Source organism: Thunnus maccoyii, chromosome 6 (genome assembly GCF_910596095.1).
Source record: "Thunnus maccoyii chromosome 6, fThuMac1.1, whole genome shotgun sequence".
Lineage (NCBI taxonomy): Eukaryota > Metazoa > Chordata > Actinopteri > Scombriformes > Scombridae > Thunnus > Thunnus maccoyii.
Window position 1 is genome coordinate 13,566,717 of NC_056538.1, and position 17,490 is coordinate 13,584,206.

The window sequence follows — 17,490 nt, forward strand, 5'->3', positions numbered from 1 at the left end:
CATTTTTATGTTCACCCCTCTTTCCTGTTCCTCAAATCATCTGTAATAGCTCGCACTGCCCTTTAAAGTCCAGTGTCCTGTTGCACATCCTGCTATTCCTGCTGTTAGTGTTCATTTTAGCACAGCAGACAATATATCTTATTCAAATTGAGTCACCATTTAACATCAGATTTATCTTTATTTAGTGCATTTATTGGCTTAATCAATGGATTAATGTCATAGGGGGGGAAATCTTTTTCTCTCTCTCTTTACTGGTCTGCAGCTCAGATTAGCAAATTCATTTCAATGATTAAAAAGCACAATCCCTTTGCATGAAGCATCCATCACACCCCCTTTTTCTCAATGAGAAAAGATAATGAATGTCTTCTTTTAAATGATCTCAATCAAACATGATGTCCAGTGATGCCCTGCTTTGTTCCAATATCGACACTAAATTGATTCAACAACTAAATCTGATCTTACGGATACAAATAAAATTATTTTACAGCACTGGCAAAAACAAAAATGACCGGGTGCTAATTCAGCAAACATGCCGGACCTGTTTGTTTCTCACAGGCCACAGCATTTGTCAAGAAACCGTCCCTCTCTCTTTCTCTCTGTCGGAATGGCTGGCTGACCCCCGGCAAATGAAAATAATCCAAAGTAATTAGAAGTGAGCTGGTCTGGTCCTGAGAGCCCCCGGGCGGCCGGGTAAACATGGCGGAGGGGCCGGGAGGGGCCAATGGAAGAGGAGGGGTGGGGGGGTGAGCTGACCTTGTCCACATAAAGCAGTGATTTATGAAGTGCAGGGCACAGCAGCAGGGCTTCTGTCTTCTCCCGCAGAACCAAATTACTGAGGTGGAGATTAACACGCCGCTCACAACGGGCTTACTTCCAGACCCGAGGAAATTTTGTATTTACATTTTCCCCTTTCATTTCCTCTGCTCTGTTTTAATGGTAATTGGGCTGTATGGACACAATGTCTATCTTTTAATATAAGGACTTAAAGCTGCACGATTATTGTAGCCTATTGTGCGCTAATCTTGGGTGATGGATCTGCTGATTAAAAAGTTGTAGGCAAACCTTTTAAATGAGTTTTCCCACTTGATTGGATCGCCCCCATATTTAAGCGAAATAAAATGCGTGGGGGGGTGGGGGGGTCGGGGGGGGGTGTAGGCCCATAAACAGACATGATGGAGACATAATGCAGCTTTTCGCCGGTGTCTATGGGAGGTCTCGCCGTGAATGGTGGAACTATTTCATGTGGATTTGGCTGCGATATTTTCTTTCTCTCCTCTCTCCTCTTTTTTTTTTTTCTTTCCGCTCTCCTGGAGGATGTGCTGGAATGCACCGCACAGGCCTACACAGTGTTTCCATGTGGCCCCTCGGCTGCAGCAGCGGTGCAGGCTCCGCAGCTCGCTGGCTGGAGTCAGTTTGCAACCCACACGGGAATCCCCCTCTTCTCCAGCCTGTCCCATCTGACTTCACATGGCTCCAGCTTGAGCAGCAAAATCCAAATCACTTTTTTCCCCCCTTAAATACCAGAAAAAACACTGCTGAAAAGTTATTCAAAGGATTAAAAAAAAAAAAAAAGGAGCAGACCAGTTTCAGCCCGTGAAGCTGAACCATCAGATCAAGTAAAATATGAAGCTATTTGATCATAAAAATTCTCTACATTCATGTATGAATTGGTTTTTGCGTGACTGAACTCCTAAAACAAACAAGAAAGCCGCAAGCAAAATAAGCAAGGGCCCATTTAAGTAATTTAACCTCCTTTCAAGAATTTCACAGCACTTTAAAGCCTCAGCACTAAACATTATCCGGATGCTGTATGTTTTAAGAGTCCCTTAAATAACTATGAAATGCTGTGTGGCATGATATAGTCGGAACTAACGTACCCTGAAGCCTGCATGCGTTTGGTTTGTAATTTGTTGATAAACAGCTTTTCCACACCGCTGTTTAGTATGTCAAAATCATTATGACAAAAGCATGGCATAATTCAGATAACACATATCTATGTAATAAAAATAAATCTCTGTAATCTCAGCACATCAGAATACTGTTTATGGCGGATTGCTCAAAGTATATAAATTAGAGCCGCGCCTTGCAAATCATTCTCGCGGTTTATTAACAAAATGAACAAGTGTTTTAAATTCAACCCCCCCCATCGGTCTTTTTCGGTGTAGATTCAGCAGCTTTATTGCCGCTCGTTCAGGTGATTATATATTCAGGCCCTATACAGCTGAATCTTTCATGTCCCATCTAGCAATCTGACGCCTTAATGTAGATGTTTTGTGCTGCAGTTCAACACAGGACGAGAAAGAAATGACCCCCCTCATCTTATTATAAGTCACAAATCTGACTGACAGAGCAAGCAGGCTGTTACACACTGCGATGAAGAGCTTTCAATGTGAAGTCACGGCTCAGAAATAAAGACCAACGCGTGATCCACAAAGTTGAATTCTTTTTTTTTTTTTTTTTCTTGTAGGAAACAAATTTACCCAATCCTGTGCCAAAAATATCTCACCCCTTCGATTACATTTCTGAAGATAAAACTGAGCAACTGCTGATGTCTGATCAGTGTTATAAATAGACATACTTAAGCGCACAATTTGGCCCTGAACGTGATTATTTTATGCAATATTTGATGATAAAAACTTTCAAGATTACGTTTTTTAAAAAAAAAGCTCACAGCACAACAAATGAACGCTATAATTGTGTTTCAACTCTCATAGTGTCATGTGGAATGTTCAAATGCATCTATCCATTCAGAAATGTTGAAAAAGTTTAGTTCAGTTGAGCACGCCATCTCCTGACTGGGGACAGAAGTACAGCGTTTCTTCGTGCAGCCAAGCTGATGGGGTCCTGCCACTGTTGCCCCAATTTACCCCCGGTGTGATACCACAAACCCCCGTGTGTTTATCCTCTCCTTTTCCAGACATTTCCTCCTTTTCAGAAAACAGCTCAGACCTCGCTCTCTCTCTCTATCAGAATCCTCGATCAGACCCGGAGAGGCCGTGAAGCAATCACTTTCCCAGATTACTTGTATTTAATACACAATGCATCATAAAACAAATCCCTCATCCTGACAGGAAGAAAATAGAACAGCTCATTCGACTTGAGCTTTCCCAATTTATGGCTAAATTAAAAATGGTTCCAACAATGGACAAGTCGAGGAGAGGCAGGAAATCAATGACCGGGCAGACCGGGGTCTCTCCTCCGTTCTCAAGGAGCGCGAGACGATGGGAATCGGTGGCGGGGTCCTGCCTTATTTACACATGATTTTTCCTGTCCTTCCTGCACATTTGCTCCGCGATTTCGTAAAACAATGGGCATTATCTGGGATGGAAGGTCAATGTCACATGTGCGGGGCGTTATCCATCATCATCTGCTCTCATCAGCCAAAGCCATGTCCTCTCCGGCTTTATGAGCTGCCTAATAAACTCCGCTCACTGACAACCACCACGTTTCTTCATATTCTGCACCCTTGTCCGTTTATTCACAAAATCTGTTTCAGCTTTAAACTTAGAAATAACAATAGAACACGTGACTTTGTGTCTTGTTTTGGGCCCGCCATAAAGCAGGTGCGCAGAGTCCAGGGTCCAGAAAGTTCTCAAGAACAAAAATATTAGTTTTTAATTTCAAGATTAAGCTCTTTACTCTGTCCTCTGATCTGTTTTCTTTGATAAAATCACGCTTCATGATCATTTAAAAAAAACATTTATACCGTGCATATTTTTTGAGTATGTGCGTGCGTGCGTGTGTGTGTGCGTGTGTGTGTGTGCAAAGAGGGAAGGGGGGATGTGAGGGCGCACAAGTACCCCTACCCAACAACCTACACTGTTTAAGTTAGAGAGAAACAGGTGATTAGGTCAGTGGTTCCCAAAATGCGGCTGAGGGAACTCCAATGGTCCTTAAGGAGTTTCCTGGAGGTCCCCAGGAGGAACACTTAAAGTCTAGTTGTTAAATTACTCTCCCGATGCCAGCACAATTTAAAAAAATAAGGCTGATTGTTTTTTTATTATAAGTCCCCTTGTCCATACTGTTGTTACTTTCTTTTCTTAACGCCAATGTAACTCAAAAATAAATCATAAACGGGGAAGAAAGAATAAAAGAAAATGAAAGTAAAACTCTCTTTAGGTGGGCTCTATAGGTTAATAATGTCATAAAATGCTCCATGAACCAGCGCGGTGTGTTGTGAAAAAAGTTTGGAAACACGCGAATAATAATACGCCGCTTTGATGATTATGTTGGTTCATTAAAGTGCGCTGCCTGTGTGTGTAGTTCATCCCTTTAGAAGCCCCATCCCGACCTCTCGCTGACCCCGCTCAACCTCTCCAACCCCGGGCCCCTGTCACTTTAAAATTTACTGCGGAGAGGAGTCGCTTCCGACCGGGGACAGGGGCAAAGACAGTCCCGTTGCTCTGAGTCGTCTCTGTCTGGAGCTGTCGGGATGGACGCGCACGATCTTTCTTTATGAGACAATGCGTAAAAGAGAAACATCACACAAACTGTCCGGGACGCGCGAAGTAGGGGGCGACGCTTGAAATCAACACCCCCCCCCACCCCAACCCCCCTCCACCCACCCACCCCTTTGAATCTCTCCGCTATCATATAGACGACACATCCCGACTGGCAGAGGAGGGGGGAGAGGAAGAGAAAAATGAAAAGTTGAATGGCTACTAGAGGACACCTGGGTGCGTCAGGACAGGAGGGGTGACAAGAGAGGAGCGGACGAGCCAAGCGAAGCGCACAGAGTGAAAAGTTGGAAAGCAACTTGATGTACCGGAGGGGATTTAGTTCCGACCAACGATGTCTGTAGGACAGTGAGAGGAGATTTACCGAGTCAACGGTGTCTGTCAGACAATATAGTGAGAGGATTTACTTTTACTGACCGCGCGGTGTCTGAGGGACAGTAAAGTGTGAGCGCACCGGCGAGGAGTCGACTCGTCCTGCGGCTCGGAGACCTGAAGAGACACCGAAAAAACAACAACACACTGGTGCTTTTTTTTAACAATGAAAAAACGGAGAACGTGTCGTAGCCGAGATAATTTGTAGTTTTATTGTTCAGTTAATACTCGAGTTTCGGTCGTGCGTGTTTTGTTTTGTTTTTTTTTTTAAACGGGACTTTTCACCACTTTTCCCCAGTTTACCACGCAGTTATTATCCCAGGAGGTTTTAACTGCCGCACGCCGGTGCGAAAGAGTTTCAACGGTAAGAGGAAACAGACTTTATGGATAAAAACATTTTTTTTCTTTTATTAAGCAATTTGCATTGAGAGTATAAAGCAAAACAAATGTTCTTTGTTCATTTCGTTGTAAACCAAGTTTGACGGTTAAATTCATGAAAGACTGGAGAGCACTTTTGCAGGATAAATGGGTAGATCCAGTGTTAGCGCAGACAAAAGGCTTCATGCAAACTAAATATTCATTCATTGGCAGGTTATACAAAGGCAGAAAGACAGATTTGTGACCCGGAGAGAGATTTCGTTTTGCATCCCAACAATCGGCTACGTCTTCATAATTCTTATCACTCGCGGTTTCCTGCAAATGATTTGTGTTCCAGTAAAGTTTACAGCTGTTGTGTAATAAATATTCACATTTTAGCACAACGTCATACCGTTTACAATTCGTTGAGAGAATTGGCGTGTAAATGTTTAGTACAGTGATCTTATGATTTGTGTCATATAATAATTCAGTACATTGTCTTTATTTTTTTTTTGTTCCTTTGATGTTTGAAGTGTGTCTTCGTCGTGTATTATTAATAATAGTAGTAGTAATCGTGTTGTTGTTGTTATATAATGTGATTAATTTGAATTTTCACCATATAAAAACAAACAGTTAAAATCAGCAGTTTTATCATTTTATTCGTTAAAACTACATTTTCAGAAACGAATCCAAACGTCACTTTAAGTCAGTTTAAATCCAAAATAATTTACAGCATATTTTAAAATGCGTTTGTATGGTCAAAATAACACCAGACTGATCAGAAGTGAAAATGAATTCAAATCAACTTGTATTCGTTTTGTTATATGCTCTGCAGTCTTGTTTTATTTTTTCTAATCTGATCAATGTATTTATTTATGTTTTGGGGGACTTAACAGTCTGGGGACTGATTTATTGTTTTCAATTATCAAGAAAAAATATTGATATAATTTACAATGTTTTATTGCTGCAATGGAAACTACACAGTTCATTGAAAGCTCACTCAATGGTAAAATAAAATGCCACAGATAAAGAATACATTTGTTTTGGTTTTATCAAATTTCTTGTTGTTATTTTGTGATTTTAAAATTTACAGGAATTTCCCTATGGATTAATACTTTATTAATATCAAAACAACTTATGTCATGTTTGCAACAGTAACAAATGCACACAAGTATTTTACTCAAGTTTTTTTTACATGATAAACTTTGACTTGTATTCTACCCAAATTGTGTGCATGCAAGTGTGTGTGTGTGTGTGTGTGTGTGTGTGTGCATGCAGGCGTGTGTGTGTGTGTTTATGCGTGCATGTTTGCAAGTGTGTGTGTGTGTGTGTTGCACCACAAACCAGTTCCTAACATTTGAGTCTTATTTCTCAGTGGGAGGTATGTGGTTAGTCAGTGTTTGGACACAGTAACCTGGACTGATACTGATCAAAGTCTGATTTCTCTCTCTCTCTCTCTGTCTCTCACACATACACACACACACACTCTCTCTCTCCCCCTCTCTCTCTCTTTCGCTCTTTGCAGATCTTGGACGGGTCAGGCCATGTAAAATTCTGCGTGGATGCCAGCAAGCCAGATATCGGGAGCTGGCTGAAGCACATCCAGTTTGCCCCTGCGGCCAAGCAGCATAACCTGACAGCGTGCCAGATAGATGATCAGGTACGTGGAGACACTCGCAGCCTGCCTGGCAGAACAACCTCAAGATACAATACAAATATGATCTGAAGAAAAAAAAGAGAGAGAGAGAGAGGAAAAACATGTAGATGACTTGATTTTGAACTCCCAAATGTGTCCTTTTCTGAATCCTGCTGTTTGGCAGGATGAATCAAGTGCAACTGAAAGTCATTCAGATCTTTGGAAGTTTATTCCGCTTCTCTTTTTTTTTTTTTTTTTTTGCCTTGCTCCAATGCCAGAAGGCTTCCCTGCATTTTCCAACTGCTGTCCTGTCTGCTGCTGTTGTGTTAAAAGGTGTTATGGTGATCTAAGTCAGATAGTCCCATGTGTGGCTGGCCCACCCTGCCTTCACTACACATACACACACACAGCTCTCCCCCACGCTGCACTGCAGACACTCCTCGCTATCTGCGTGTGTTTTCTTTCTGTAATTGTGCGCTGGCTTCTTTCGTGCAAGGACCACAGGGCAGGATCAGAGGCGGCCCGCCGAGATGATAGTTCCACACACTTCCCAGTCACGCTTGCGATATAAACTCTTAGATATGCCAGGAATGTCACAGTCTTTTGCCGCTCACCTGGCTGCACAGAGAGGTGCGTGCTGTACACATGGGGGCCTGTTCATCTCACTAATCCCACGCCCAGGCGCTCCTCCTACACAGAAACGCACAGTGGGGCAGGAAGACAAGAGGCTAAACTTTATTTGACACGTGCTGGAGCATACTGTAGCTTGACCCGAATAAAAAAACATCATTTAGCTTGCGTGTTTGTCATCACTTCTCAGTGGTGGTCCATCTATAGTATTTGTTGAGTGTCCCCCGTTGAAATTTCAGTAAAAGCCAACAAGTAAAAAAGCACATGTCAGTATTTAATAACTCAATCCAAATACAGTAATAGCCATGTAAAGTGTAATTAGGTAAGGAACGTATAGCTAAAAGCTGTCTTTGGCTTTGAAATAATTTGGAAATCTTTGGATAAACAGCTCGAAGCTTTTCAGGAACAAATCTCCTGCTCGTCCCTCACATGTCTCACTCTTCCTGTACACTCTCAGTAAAGGAGGAAGAGGCTGAGAGAGCGGATAGCCCATGCTCTTTTCATAAAGAGAATCTGGAAGGAGAGACGCTTTCCAAAAGCACTTACTCGCTCGCTTTTAAAAGAGACAGAGAGACAAACAAGCAGAGAGAGCTTTCCTGAGCTGCCCTCTCCGCGAGGTGTGACTTGCTGTCAACACTGTGGTTCTGCTCGGGTGGTTGTGTAAGGCTCCGACAGGTCACGGACATGGCTATGATGAGGTGATTGTTAAGTATTACACACTGTCACAACACAGCACAATGTGGCGTCTTTAAGCCTTCCGGCCAACATTGGTGTTTTTGAAAACACACTGTAGTGTCTCACAATGCCTGTCTGTATGTTCAAAATGAATAGGCTAAATGGGGTGGTCTTGTAAAGCCGCTGTCAGTTTTTGGTAGAGTTTCTGTGTGTGTGTGTGTGTGTGTGTGTGTGTGTGTGTGTGTGTGTGTGTGTGTGTGTGTGTGTGTGTGTGTGTGTGTGTGCGCTTATGAGGGCTTTTTGTCCCAGTGTGTGCACATACGTTTATGTGCATTGACTTGTTGTGATTGTGTAAAGTGTTTCATTGTGTCTCTGGAGTGTGTGCACACACCTGTAAGTGCCTGTGTTTCTACATGCATGCATGTGCGAATTTGACGGTGCGTGCGTGCATGTGCGCGCACTCTGCAGGACTGTGAATTGTTCATTGCGGTTCAGATGACTCCCCATGCTCCTCATTGCGAGCTGGAAATGTTAAAACACACAGTACCTGATTCCAACAGGTTTTTACTGCCACAGAGAAGTGCTGAGTCTAAACCCAGCCTGAAACCACATATTACACACTCGCCACACACACACACACATGTACCATCACCGGAGTTTCACAGAAGAGCCTGAGTGGGCTTCCCAGGGCTTACATATTACTTGTTCTGCTAAATCTTCTCTAAGAGCTGAATTCAAATGAATCTTCCATCACCATGCTTTCAACCGAGATGATTTGCGACACGATTTATTTAAAGACGATGTCATACACCCACAGCAATTTCCAGGTGTTATTTGGTCATGGTTCCTTTCAAGCACCAATTCAGCCCTGCCAGTGTAAGAGTAAAAACTGGCCCCCGTCCTCTTATTTCTGACCCAGTTCTGTTTATCATAAAACTTTATGACCAATCTCAGGAGGGTGAGGGAGGGAGAGAGGAATGAATGAGTAAGGAGAGAGAGAAAGAGAGAAAAAAGCCTGTTTTGTCTTGGTGGAGGAACCGTTTGTGATCCCACTCCTTTTCCTCTCTGTCTTTCTCTCAATTCAGTTTTACAAGTTATTGGCATGAAGTGCTTACACTGTGAAAGCAACCTCAACTGCAAACAGAACTTATGCAAACAGATTCTTGAAAGACCATATTTGTTAGCATTAGCATGTAGAATCAGTTTCTTATTACTGAAACTGATGTTTAATGACACAGGACATTAGAAGAGATGAGTGGCAACCTTCTTAATTGTTTTAATTTCTCACATATCCAAGGACATTTAAAGACAAGATTATTTCTGTCTGTCTCTGTTCAAAGTAAAAAATTGAAAGAAAAGAGAGTAACTTAAATGACTCTTGTCTTTTTTTGTAGATGTCAAGTTGTTTAAATGCAGTGGAGCATGAATTACATTTGTCACAGCAAATTTAATGTTTTAACTAAATGCATTAAGGACTAAACCACTGCCATATTATTACCATGGTATTTACAATATTTGCTTTAATTTTACAAAGCCAGACTAAAAACAGTCTTTATTTTTGATTTCCTTTTAGTTTTATTAGTTTATATATTTGACACTGCGAAGTGGAAAGCAACAGGAAAGATTGGACAGGAAGGAGATGGCAGGTGTTGCAGTTTGTGAGTCACGCTGAATTCTGAAATTAATTCAACATGCTATAACTCATTTGAAACGAAGTCCTTTACAAAAGAAAAAAACTGCTCTCTGAAAAGATATAAATATTACAAATTTGTGTTTGTTCTTTTTATTTAGATTTTAATCAAAAACTTCTACAAAATGTTGCAGAAAACAATTAATAATAAAGAATCTTGTCTATAAGCTAATTTATAATAATATCTTTAATCTTTGGCCGCTGTTTGTGTTAAACGTCGGCCTTTGACCATCCACGCCGTACTATTCAGGCTTTCTTGATACCCTCATTTATTTGCAGATGCACTGAACAACGCAGCCTAAGCACTACTTGCATAGATCCCCTCCATGATCAGCATGTTTTGTCGTTAAGATAATTAGGGCAATTAGTGCTTAAAAACCCTCCACTGCACTCCTCACTCTACAGATTCAATTGAAAGGAAAATGGATTATAAGTGTAATTAACAGCATCCAACGAGGCCCTAAAGAGCCTTTCATAAGACAGTGCAGAAGGATATGAGTGTTAATCTCATTCGCTCTATTGATTCTCGCTCAGTATTGAGTGGGATGAAGTGGCTGACGGGCATGTTAGCATTGCAGTGACAGTCATTCATTGTGTAAATGCACTGGAGGTGAGATTATCAAGTGATTGTAACTCACTGAGATAACAGCTTAAAGCCTGTTCAGACATTAAAAATGCACAAGAATTCACTGTCGAAAGAGATTGTAACTCCAGCATTGATCATTTTTATATTTCACTTTTCCTCTTCTTACTTTATTCTACATTTAAGAACCTTTTTTCAAACCATACATTGTTTGGAAATGGAGTTTTAACACCTAAATATACATATTGGAGATGTTAAGTTTCCACTAGATGTTGCTGACACTGTATGTCATTCATGAAGAACCAGAAAGTTTCTTCATAAGGTCAGTTTCCCACAGCTGACTCAACATGAACCGAACCATGAGACCTGCTCATCTAATTTGCTGGAGCCAGCTGCACATGTGTACTCATAGTCTTTATTGCTATCTCAGTCACGGAATGGGTTTTTCTTGAGAAGCCAAGTGATGATGACTGCCAAACACACTGTACATGTTGCATGAGCCTGATTACCACAAGGAGGCTGCAACACATGCGGCTCAAAGTAATGATTGAAAGATTTGTAGCAGGCTTTCCTCTTCAATTTGATGATACTTCATAATTCTTAATTAGCTAGAAAAAACAATTATTGGGAGCACTGTTCTTTTTCATAGTTTTTGAATGTTAAAGTGGCTTGAGATTTTACATTTTTTTACTGAGAGCAGCAGCCCAGACTGAGCGTATATATTTTTTTGCAGGAAAGCATCAGTGAATGGCATACCTGTCGAATGAGCTCTGTGTGAGCGAGGAGTCGGCCAACAGGGTGTGACCAGGGAAAATGTGACTGTGTTTACTCTGCTAATGACTAATGGTGTCAAGGTAACAAAGTAGTCCGATTATAGCCTCTGATCCTCTCATGGTTGTAACCTTTGACAGGGAGAGCAAGAGAGGGAGGGAGGGAGGGAGAGAAGGAAACAGATAAGTAATGACTCAATAAATGGATACAAAGAGAGCAATAATATATAGAAAATGAATGAGAATAACATAAAATTTAGTCATTGAGGGGACTTGTTGTCCAGACTATTGGCAGTACCTGTGCAGAATGGAATTAAGGCAATTGCAATAAGCTCCTGTGACTTAAAAATATATATATATTTTCAGATTTTTTTAAAGATTTTTCCTGCATGTTTTTTTTTTTTTTTTTTGCAGTAAGAATGGTAAATTACCTTGATGCTGAGGGGGCTAGCTTTCACAGTGTGAACTCAAACACCCCAGTTATCTTATCTGCAGAATAACCTGTTAATTTAAGCCACTGTTAGACTGCAGGCAGTCAGTGTGTGTGTGTGTGTGTGTGTGTGTGTGTGTGGTGGTGTGTCCATGACATGTTGAGGATGACCCCCCCCTCCCCAGATCAAACAGTGTGTCTTCTGTTCTGTCGTGAGTCGTTGCTTGTTTGTTTGTGTGTGTTTTCACTGTTTATCTGGTAGCCCGTGGGGAGGAGGTGGAGCTGTTGGGGGAATTCCCCAAATGTGCCCACTCGTGTGTTGGTGGTGCTCATACTGCAGCACAAGCCCAAAACACATCTTCTAGTGCAGCGCAACAGAGAATTTTATTGATCCCTAAGAGAGGGGGGTCAGAGGTTGCAGGGGATTCTTTCTCATGGCCTTCGGTCTTCCTCACTATGTATCTTGTGTTATTTGTAAAATATTACTGAACTTATAGACTTATAGTTGTGTTTTACCATGAACTCTTACTCTTGTATTTATGAACAAAGTGGTTTTGACAGTGTCCATTAATTTTTATGTTCCGAGGCCTCGGTCCGCTCCCTGGTAGGTTTCCAAAGAGCCTCCCTCCTCAGCCGGTATCAGTCTCTCAGAGCGGAATCCCTGCCGACTCGCATGTCTGTTTGAGCTGCAGTTTGATTGTTTCTAAATCACAATATTTTTGTGGCCTTACAGGGGTGATGGCCTCAGGAAAGAGCGTGTGTGTGTGTGTGTGTGCTTTATGAAGGTCCATCCATGTTATGCATCTGTGTGTTTATAGTGTGGACAGAGGTTAGGGCATGGGACGTCAGAGATTAAAGTGCCTGTTAGGACCGTCAGTTCAGTTACCTTTATTCTTTCTTAGAAACAATGGGGGTGCAGCTCTGCTGTTACTGTTTCTCTTCAGGCGGATGTCAAAAGTGCTAAAATCCTCCATGTTGCATCAGCGTTTAAAACAACTTGATATCTGCTCTACTTCCTTGTTAAATTAAGGCAAAAAAATGTCATTCTAAAATGCTCCAAAAATGAAAACAAGAATATTTCAATTAATTAAATTTAGTGGTTAATATGTAATGTGTCTTACCTGGTCTGGATAACCCGGTAATGACTCTGGTTGAGCCCTGTAATGGGAGTCAGACTTGTAGTGCCTGTCACCCTCCCACTGACTTTCTTTGCTGCTTAGATTTTTTTAAATGCCTGAATTTAAATCATATTTTTATGCTACCACAAAACTGCACCAGTTACTGTGCACCAATCACTCCTCAGTTATCGACATGTGAGAGCTTTGCCTTGGTCAGACTCTGCTTTTTTACTCACTTGAGCTCCCTTTACCCCAGCGACTCTCAGTCTAAGCACTTCCTGAGCTTCAGTGAGTCCCAAAAAAGTCAGTCATTTCATATTTAGCATTATATCATTTGCCAGAAGTAAGAACAATGACACGAACAATTATATAATAGTCGAGAGAATATCTCATGATCTTTATTGTGACCAAGATATTTATCATAACCCTGCGGGGCCAGTGTGGCTCTAGTGTCCAACAGTAGTGCTAGCCAGGAATTCCCTTCATGAGTGGTGTACCTGTGACCTGTTCCTTCCCAGAAGCAACCCCCCCTCCCCCTTTAATTTCTAATAAATTCCCCCATCATCATTGTCATGTCGGCACAGAAGAGGAAGGTAATATGTTAAACCTCCAAAGCATGCCAAAAATAACGCCACGTCTGATTGTTTCATGGAGAAAGGCTATTGTGTGTCCACGGGAAGCACCACAGTCCCAGGGTCTCTCAGCTGATTCTTTAAAATGACTGCAACCCCCCCCCTAACCCCCCTCTCCCCTGCCTTCTGCAAATACACACACATTTAGCAGGGGCATGCTTTCGTGAGCTGCATGTATTGTAGATGCAATGAAATTGGTTCAATGGCTTTTTGTATAGGAATACTGAAGTTTTAAAAATAAGTAGTCAGAGTTGTGCTCCTGAAATGAGCGCCTTGAAGTGGTGTTAGTTCTTAATTCATCTCGCTGTTGGAAATTTCATCCATCACTGAAATGCTTAATTAACAAAATGCTATTTTTTTTAAAACCAACTTGCTCGTTTTCACAATATATCACCATACATTAGTTAATTTGTTCTCCACACATTTCACTGCAGCTTCCTGCCCACTGTAAGCATTATAGGAGAAGTATATTTATTCTACTGTATGGTTATTTGTGCTTTCATTTTGTTTGTATGAAGATGAATGTTCTACATGATGATCAATTACAAGTTAATGAATGCGTGTGTTGTCATGTGTTTCTCCTCTGTGTGTGTGTATGTGTGTGTGTGTGTGTGTGTGTGGTGGTGGTGGTTTTGGTGGTGGCATGTAAACGATTGCATAGCCAATTTGCATGAGTATGTTAATACAGTACCAAAAGCTACCCAAAGTGACCTCTGCTGGTTTAACATTTTGGTAGCTCGATCCACACTGAAATGCGGTTGTGGACAATGTAAGAAAAAATGCAGTCAAAACAAAAACAGCTGCAGCAGCTTTACAGGACACCAAAAAACTGCCAGTTCAGCATAGGAAAATATGTTGATCCATACTGTTTTGTTTGACCTTCATAAACTGTGATATAAATGCACACTTTAAATCATAATCCCCCTGTATGTGTTGCAGATCTTCTACAAAGTCACCAGAGAGATTTTCCCCGGTGAGGAGCTGCTACTTTTCATGAAGGCTGAAGAGTATTCATGTGACACCATGGCTCCTGATATTCATGGTCCGCACCACACACAAAGACACATTTCTGTCTATTGTCACGACCTGAACAAACACATACGGCTTGCTTCATTCGACAGCATGCTAATGTTTCTCCCTCCCACCATGCAGAGGAGAGGCAGTACCGCTGTGAGGACTGTGACCAGCACTTTGAGTCCCGCAACCAGCTGCTGGACCACCAGAAGCAGCCGTGTGGGATGCCCCCCTCCTCCTTCCTTAACCCAGGTTTGGGCTTTTATTTTTATAAAGGGGCACTATTTTCATGCCATTGTGAACCATGGGTAGTGAAGAGTGACAAGAAGGACATGTAGCTGAACTGGGAGAGCATGACAACAATGATGTAAGGGCTTTGTTTGCCACTGAAACCAAATAATATACTGTCTTCATCCTACATTATTCAGCAAATTGTTGAATACTGCATGTATTGTAGTAAGAAGAGTTTCAGTGTAACTTGTATTGGTCTGGACCACAGAATCAGTAAATGACGAGGGCCTGCAGCCGTGCAAATCATTATATTTTCCCCATATGATCTGTGTAATGGAATAAACGGCTCTCAGAGACCGCAAATGTATCTCAAGACTGCATATTTCTCCAACTTCCTATTACACTTGAACACATCACTCCTGTATCAATTACTTTTTAAGTAATTCCCTGCAGGCTGTATGCATTTAGCATTTTACAATAAATCTGATATGTAAATAGTAAGTAAACCCAAAAGCCACAACATTTAATATTTGAAGGCTTCCAGTTTAGGATAAATCAAACAGCCTTATTGATGTGTAAACTGACCTTATCATTTCTCATGTATCTAGGAGGGGACGGTGACCTAAAGGCCCAGGAACCTCAAGACCTGCGACCTCTCCACATGTCTCACGGTCTACAAGAGTGTAAGGAGTGTGACCAGGTCTTCCCTGATATCCAGAGGTAAATGAACCGCTGACTCACTCAAAAATCACTCATTCGCAGAGTTTATTTCGGGAGGGGACTTGTCTTGTGTGAATTCCTGACAGAGAGCTGCGCGGACTGATAAATCCTCATTGTTACTTTCCTTTCTGTGTTTCCTGCAGTCTGGAGGCTCACGCTCTGTCCCACTCTGAGGAGAGGGAATATAAGTGTGACCAGTGTCCCAAGGCTTTCAACTGGAAATCAAACCTGATTCGACATCAGATGTCGCATGACAGTGGCAAGCACTACGAATGTGAAAACTGCTCAAAGGTAAAGTGATGACTTTTGGAGGGAATATTTAATTAATGAGCATTTTTTTTATCTCTGTCTGCCTGTCCATGTGTCCACGTATACTTTTCTGTTGCAGGTTTTTCTTACTTTCACGTGTTTAGACGCAAATAGTAACTCTGTGTGTCTATGTGGTTCCTTCCCCCAGCAGGTGTTCACAGACCCCAGTAACCTGCAGAGGCACATCCGCTCACAGCACGTCGGGGCACGGGCCCACGCTTGCTCCGACTGTGGCAAGACGTTTGCAACGTCTTCAGGCCTCAAGCAGCATAAGCACATCCACAGCAGTGTCAAGCCCTTCATGTGTAAGTCACTAAGACCCTACCTATGTAAGTCTTCTCAGTACGTTATAATAATAATAACAACAATAATATGCTTGTGACTTGCCTTTAATAGAAAATGTTGTTTTTGCAAAAATACATTTTTTTTATCCTTCCTCAGCTCCTTCACAAGAGTCAATCATGAAATGTTCCACAGGAATTATACATGGGATTATAGAGTAGCTGTGTTTAGAGTGGCAGCACCATTTCTTTTAAGACAAGAATCATATCGTTATATCTGCATCAGCACTCTCACATACACTGATATGATGAAAACAGTTTTTAAACCAGCATGTAATTTTATTCAATCCCACTTGGTCTAACTTTACTGTTGCTTCTCACAGTGACCCAGTCTGACCCACTGTTGACGCTACAGCTAACAGTCTTTTTCTTACACACACACACACAAACACTCTTTTTGTCCCTGCTCCTCAGTAAACGGTAACTCCTGCAAGACCCAAACACATTTTGACCTTTCACACTTTCACCACCTCACACCACAGATCCCATCTCCTTCCCCTAAAGCATTATGACCTTCACCCTTTGCCCCCTCTCTCTTTCCCTGACCCTGCTCACGCACACACATATACACACACGCACGCACACATGCACACATACACACATACACACATACACACAGTCTCCCTCATACAAGCTCATGGAAAGCTGTCCACACACCACATACACACTCTCTGTCTACTTCTCAAACAAGCACACACTAACACACACACACACACACACACACACACACACACACACACACACACACATATGTATATACATACATAGGCCGGAGTGACTGCATCTCCACTGCAGACCTCTGACTCCCCTCTCTCTCCTCTCTCCCTCCGCCTCATGCACCATTCCTCACAAATAGCAACCACATGTACGGCCCTCTTCCCTACGCTCCCTCCGAATAGGAGTCCATTTGCTGTAATCAGCAGAAAATATGCAGGTTTAAAAACAACTAATGGTTGTGTAAAAAAGACAGAGCAGTCTTAAACATGCCTGGGAGAGACCACGTCTGTGTCCAAAGTGTTTGTTTGTGGGGAGTGCTCTCGAAGGGCATGTACGTGTTTTGGACAGTACTGAAATGTATGCACACGAGATTCTGTTTGTATGTTAATGCACGCAATGTGTCTGTACTGTACGTCAAGGGTGCGTGTGTGTGTACGTGCATGCGTGCAGAGCTTCTCTATGAAAGCAAAGCACTCAAGCCATTAATTCAAACACCCAGCTAGCCACTACTTAGCCGCTGTTCTCCTCTCAGGAATGTGTTTATAATATTTTGTTTCAGTTTATTAAGAGCTGACGAATACACGCGTCTAGTGAATCAGATCACACACTCAGTGTCGTGTGTGTGTTGTTAGTCTGTAAATGTCACAACTACATGATTTATGGCGCAGGGCTTTTTCTTGTAGTTTGCTAAGGCCATGTGGCTTCACTTGTAAAAACACACACACACACACACGCACACACACACAAAGAGCGAGCAATAGGAGCAACTACTCTACACTGTCTACTTATATTCTATTAGAACTTCTTA

General features: G+C 41.9%; 1 protein-coding gene across 17 annotated transcripts in view; it reads left to right on the top strand.

Annotated features, from left to right (window-relative positions):
* The window catches only part of mecom (MDS1 and EVI1 complex locus), a 148,559-nt gene that overhangs the window by 113,507 nt on the left and 17,562 nt on the right, over nt 1–17,490 (top strand). For 7 of the 17 annotated variants that reach the window (XM_042413276.1, XM_042413284.1, XM_042413277.1 and 4 more), the window contains 6 exons: nt 6,712–6,846; nt 14,290–14,392; nt 14,503–14,616; nt 15,204–15,315; nt 15,459–15,606; nt 15,773–15,953. In XM_042413276.1, coding sequence (XP_042269210.1) covers nt 14,344–14,392; nt 14,503–14,616; nt 15,204–15,315; nt 15,459–15,606; nt 15,773–15,953 — 604 coding nt within the window. In that variant the 5' untranslated portion in view covers nt 6,712–6,846; nt 14,290–14,343. Of the gene's footprint in view, nt 1–5,105; nt 5,194–6,711; nt 6,847–11,158; nt 11,255–14,289; nt 14,393–14,502; nt 14,617–15,203; nt 15,316–15,458; nt 15,607–15,772; nt 15,954–17,490 lie in introns of those variants that run through there. The other 10 variants (XM_042413280.1, XM_042413287.1, XM_042413281.1 and 7 more) reach the window with 5 other exon arrangements.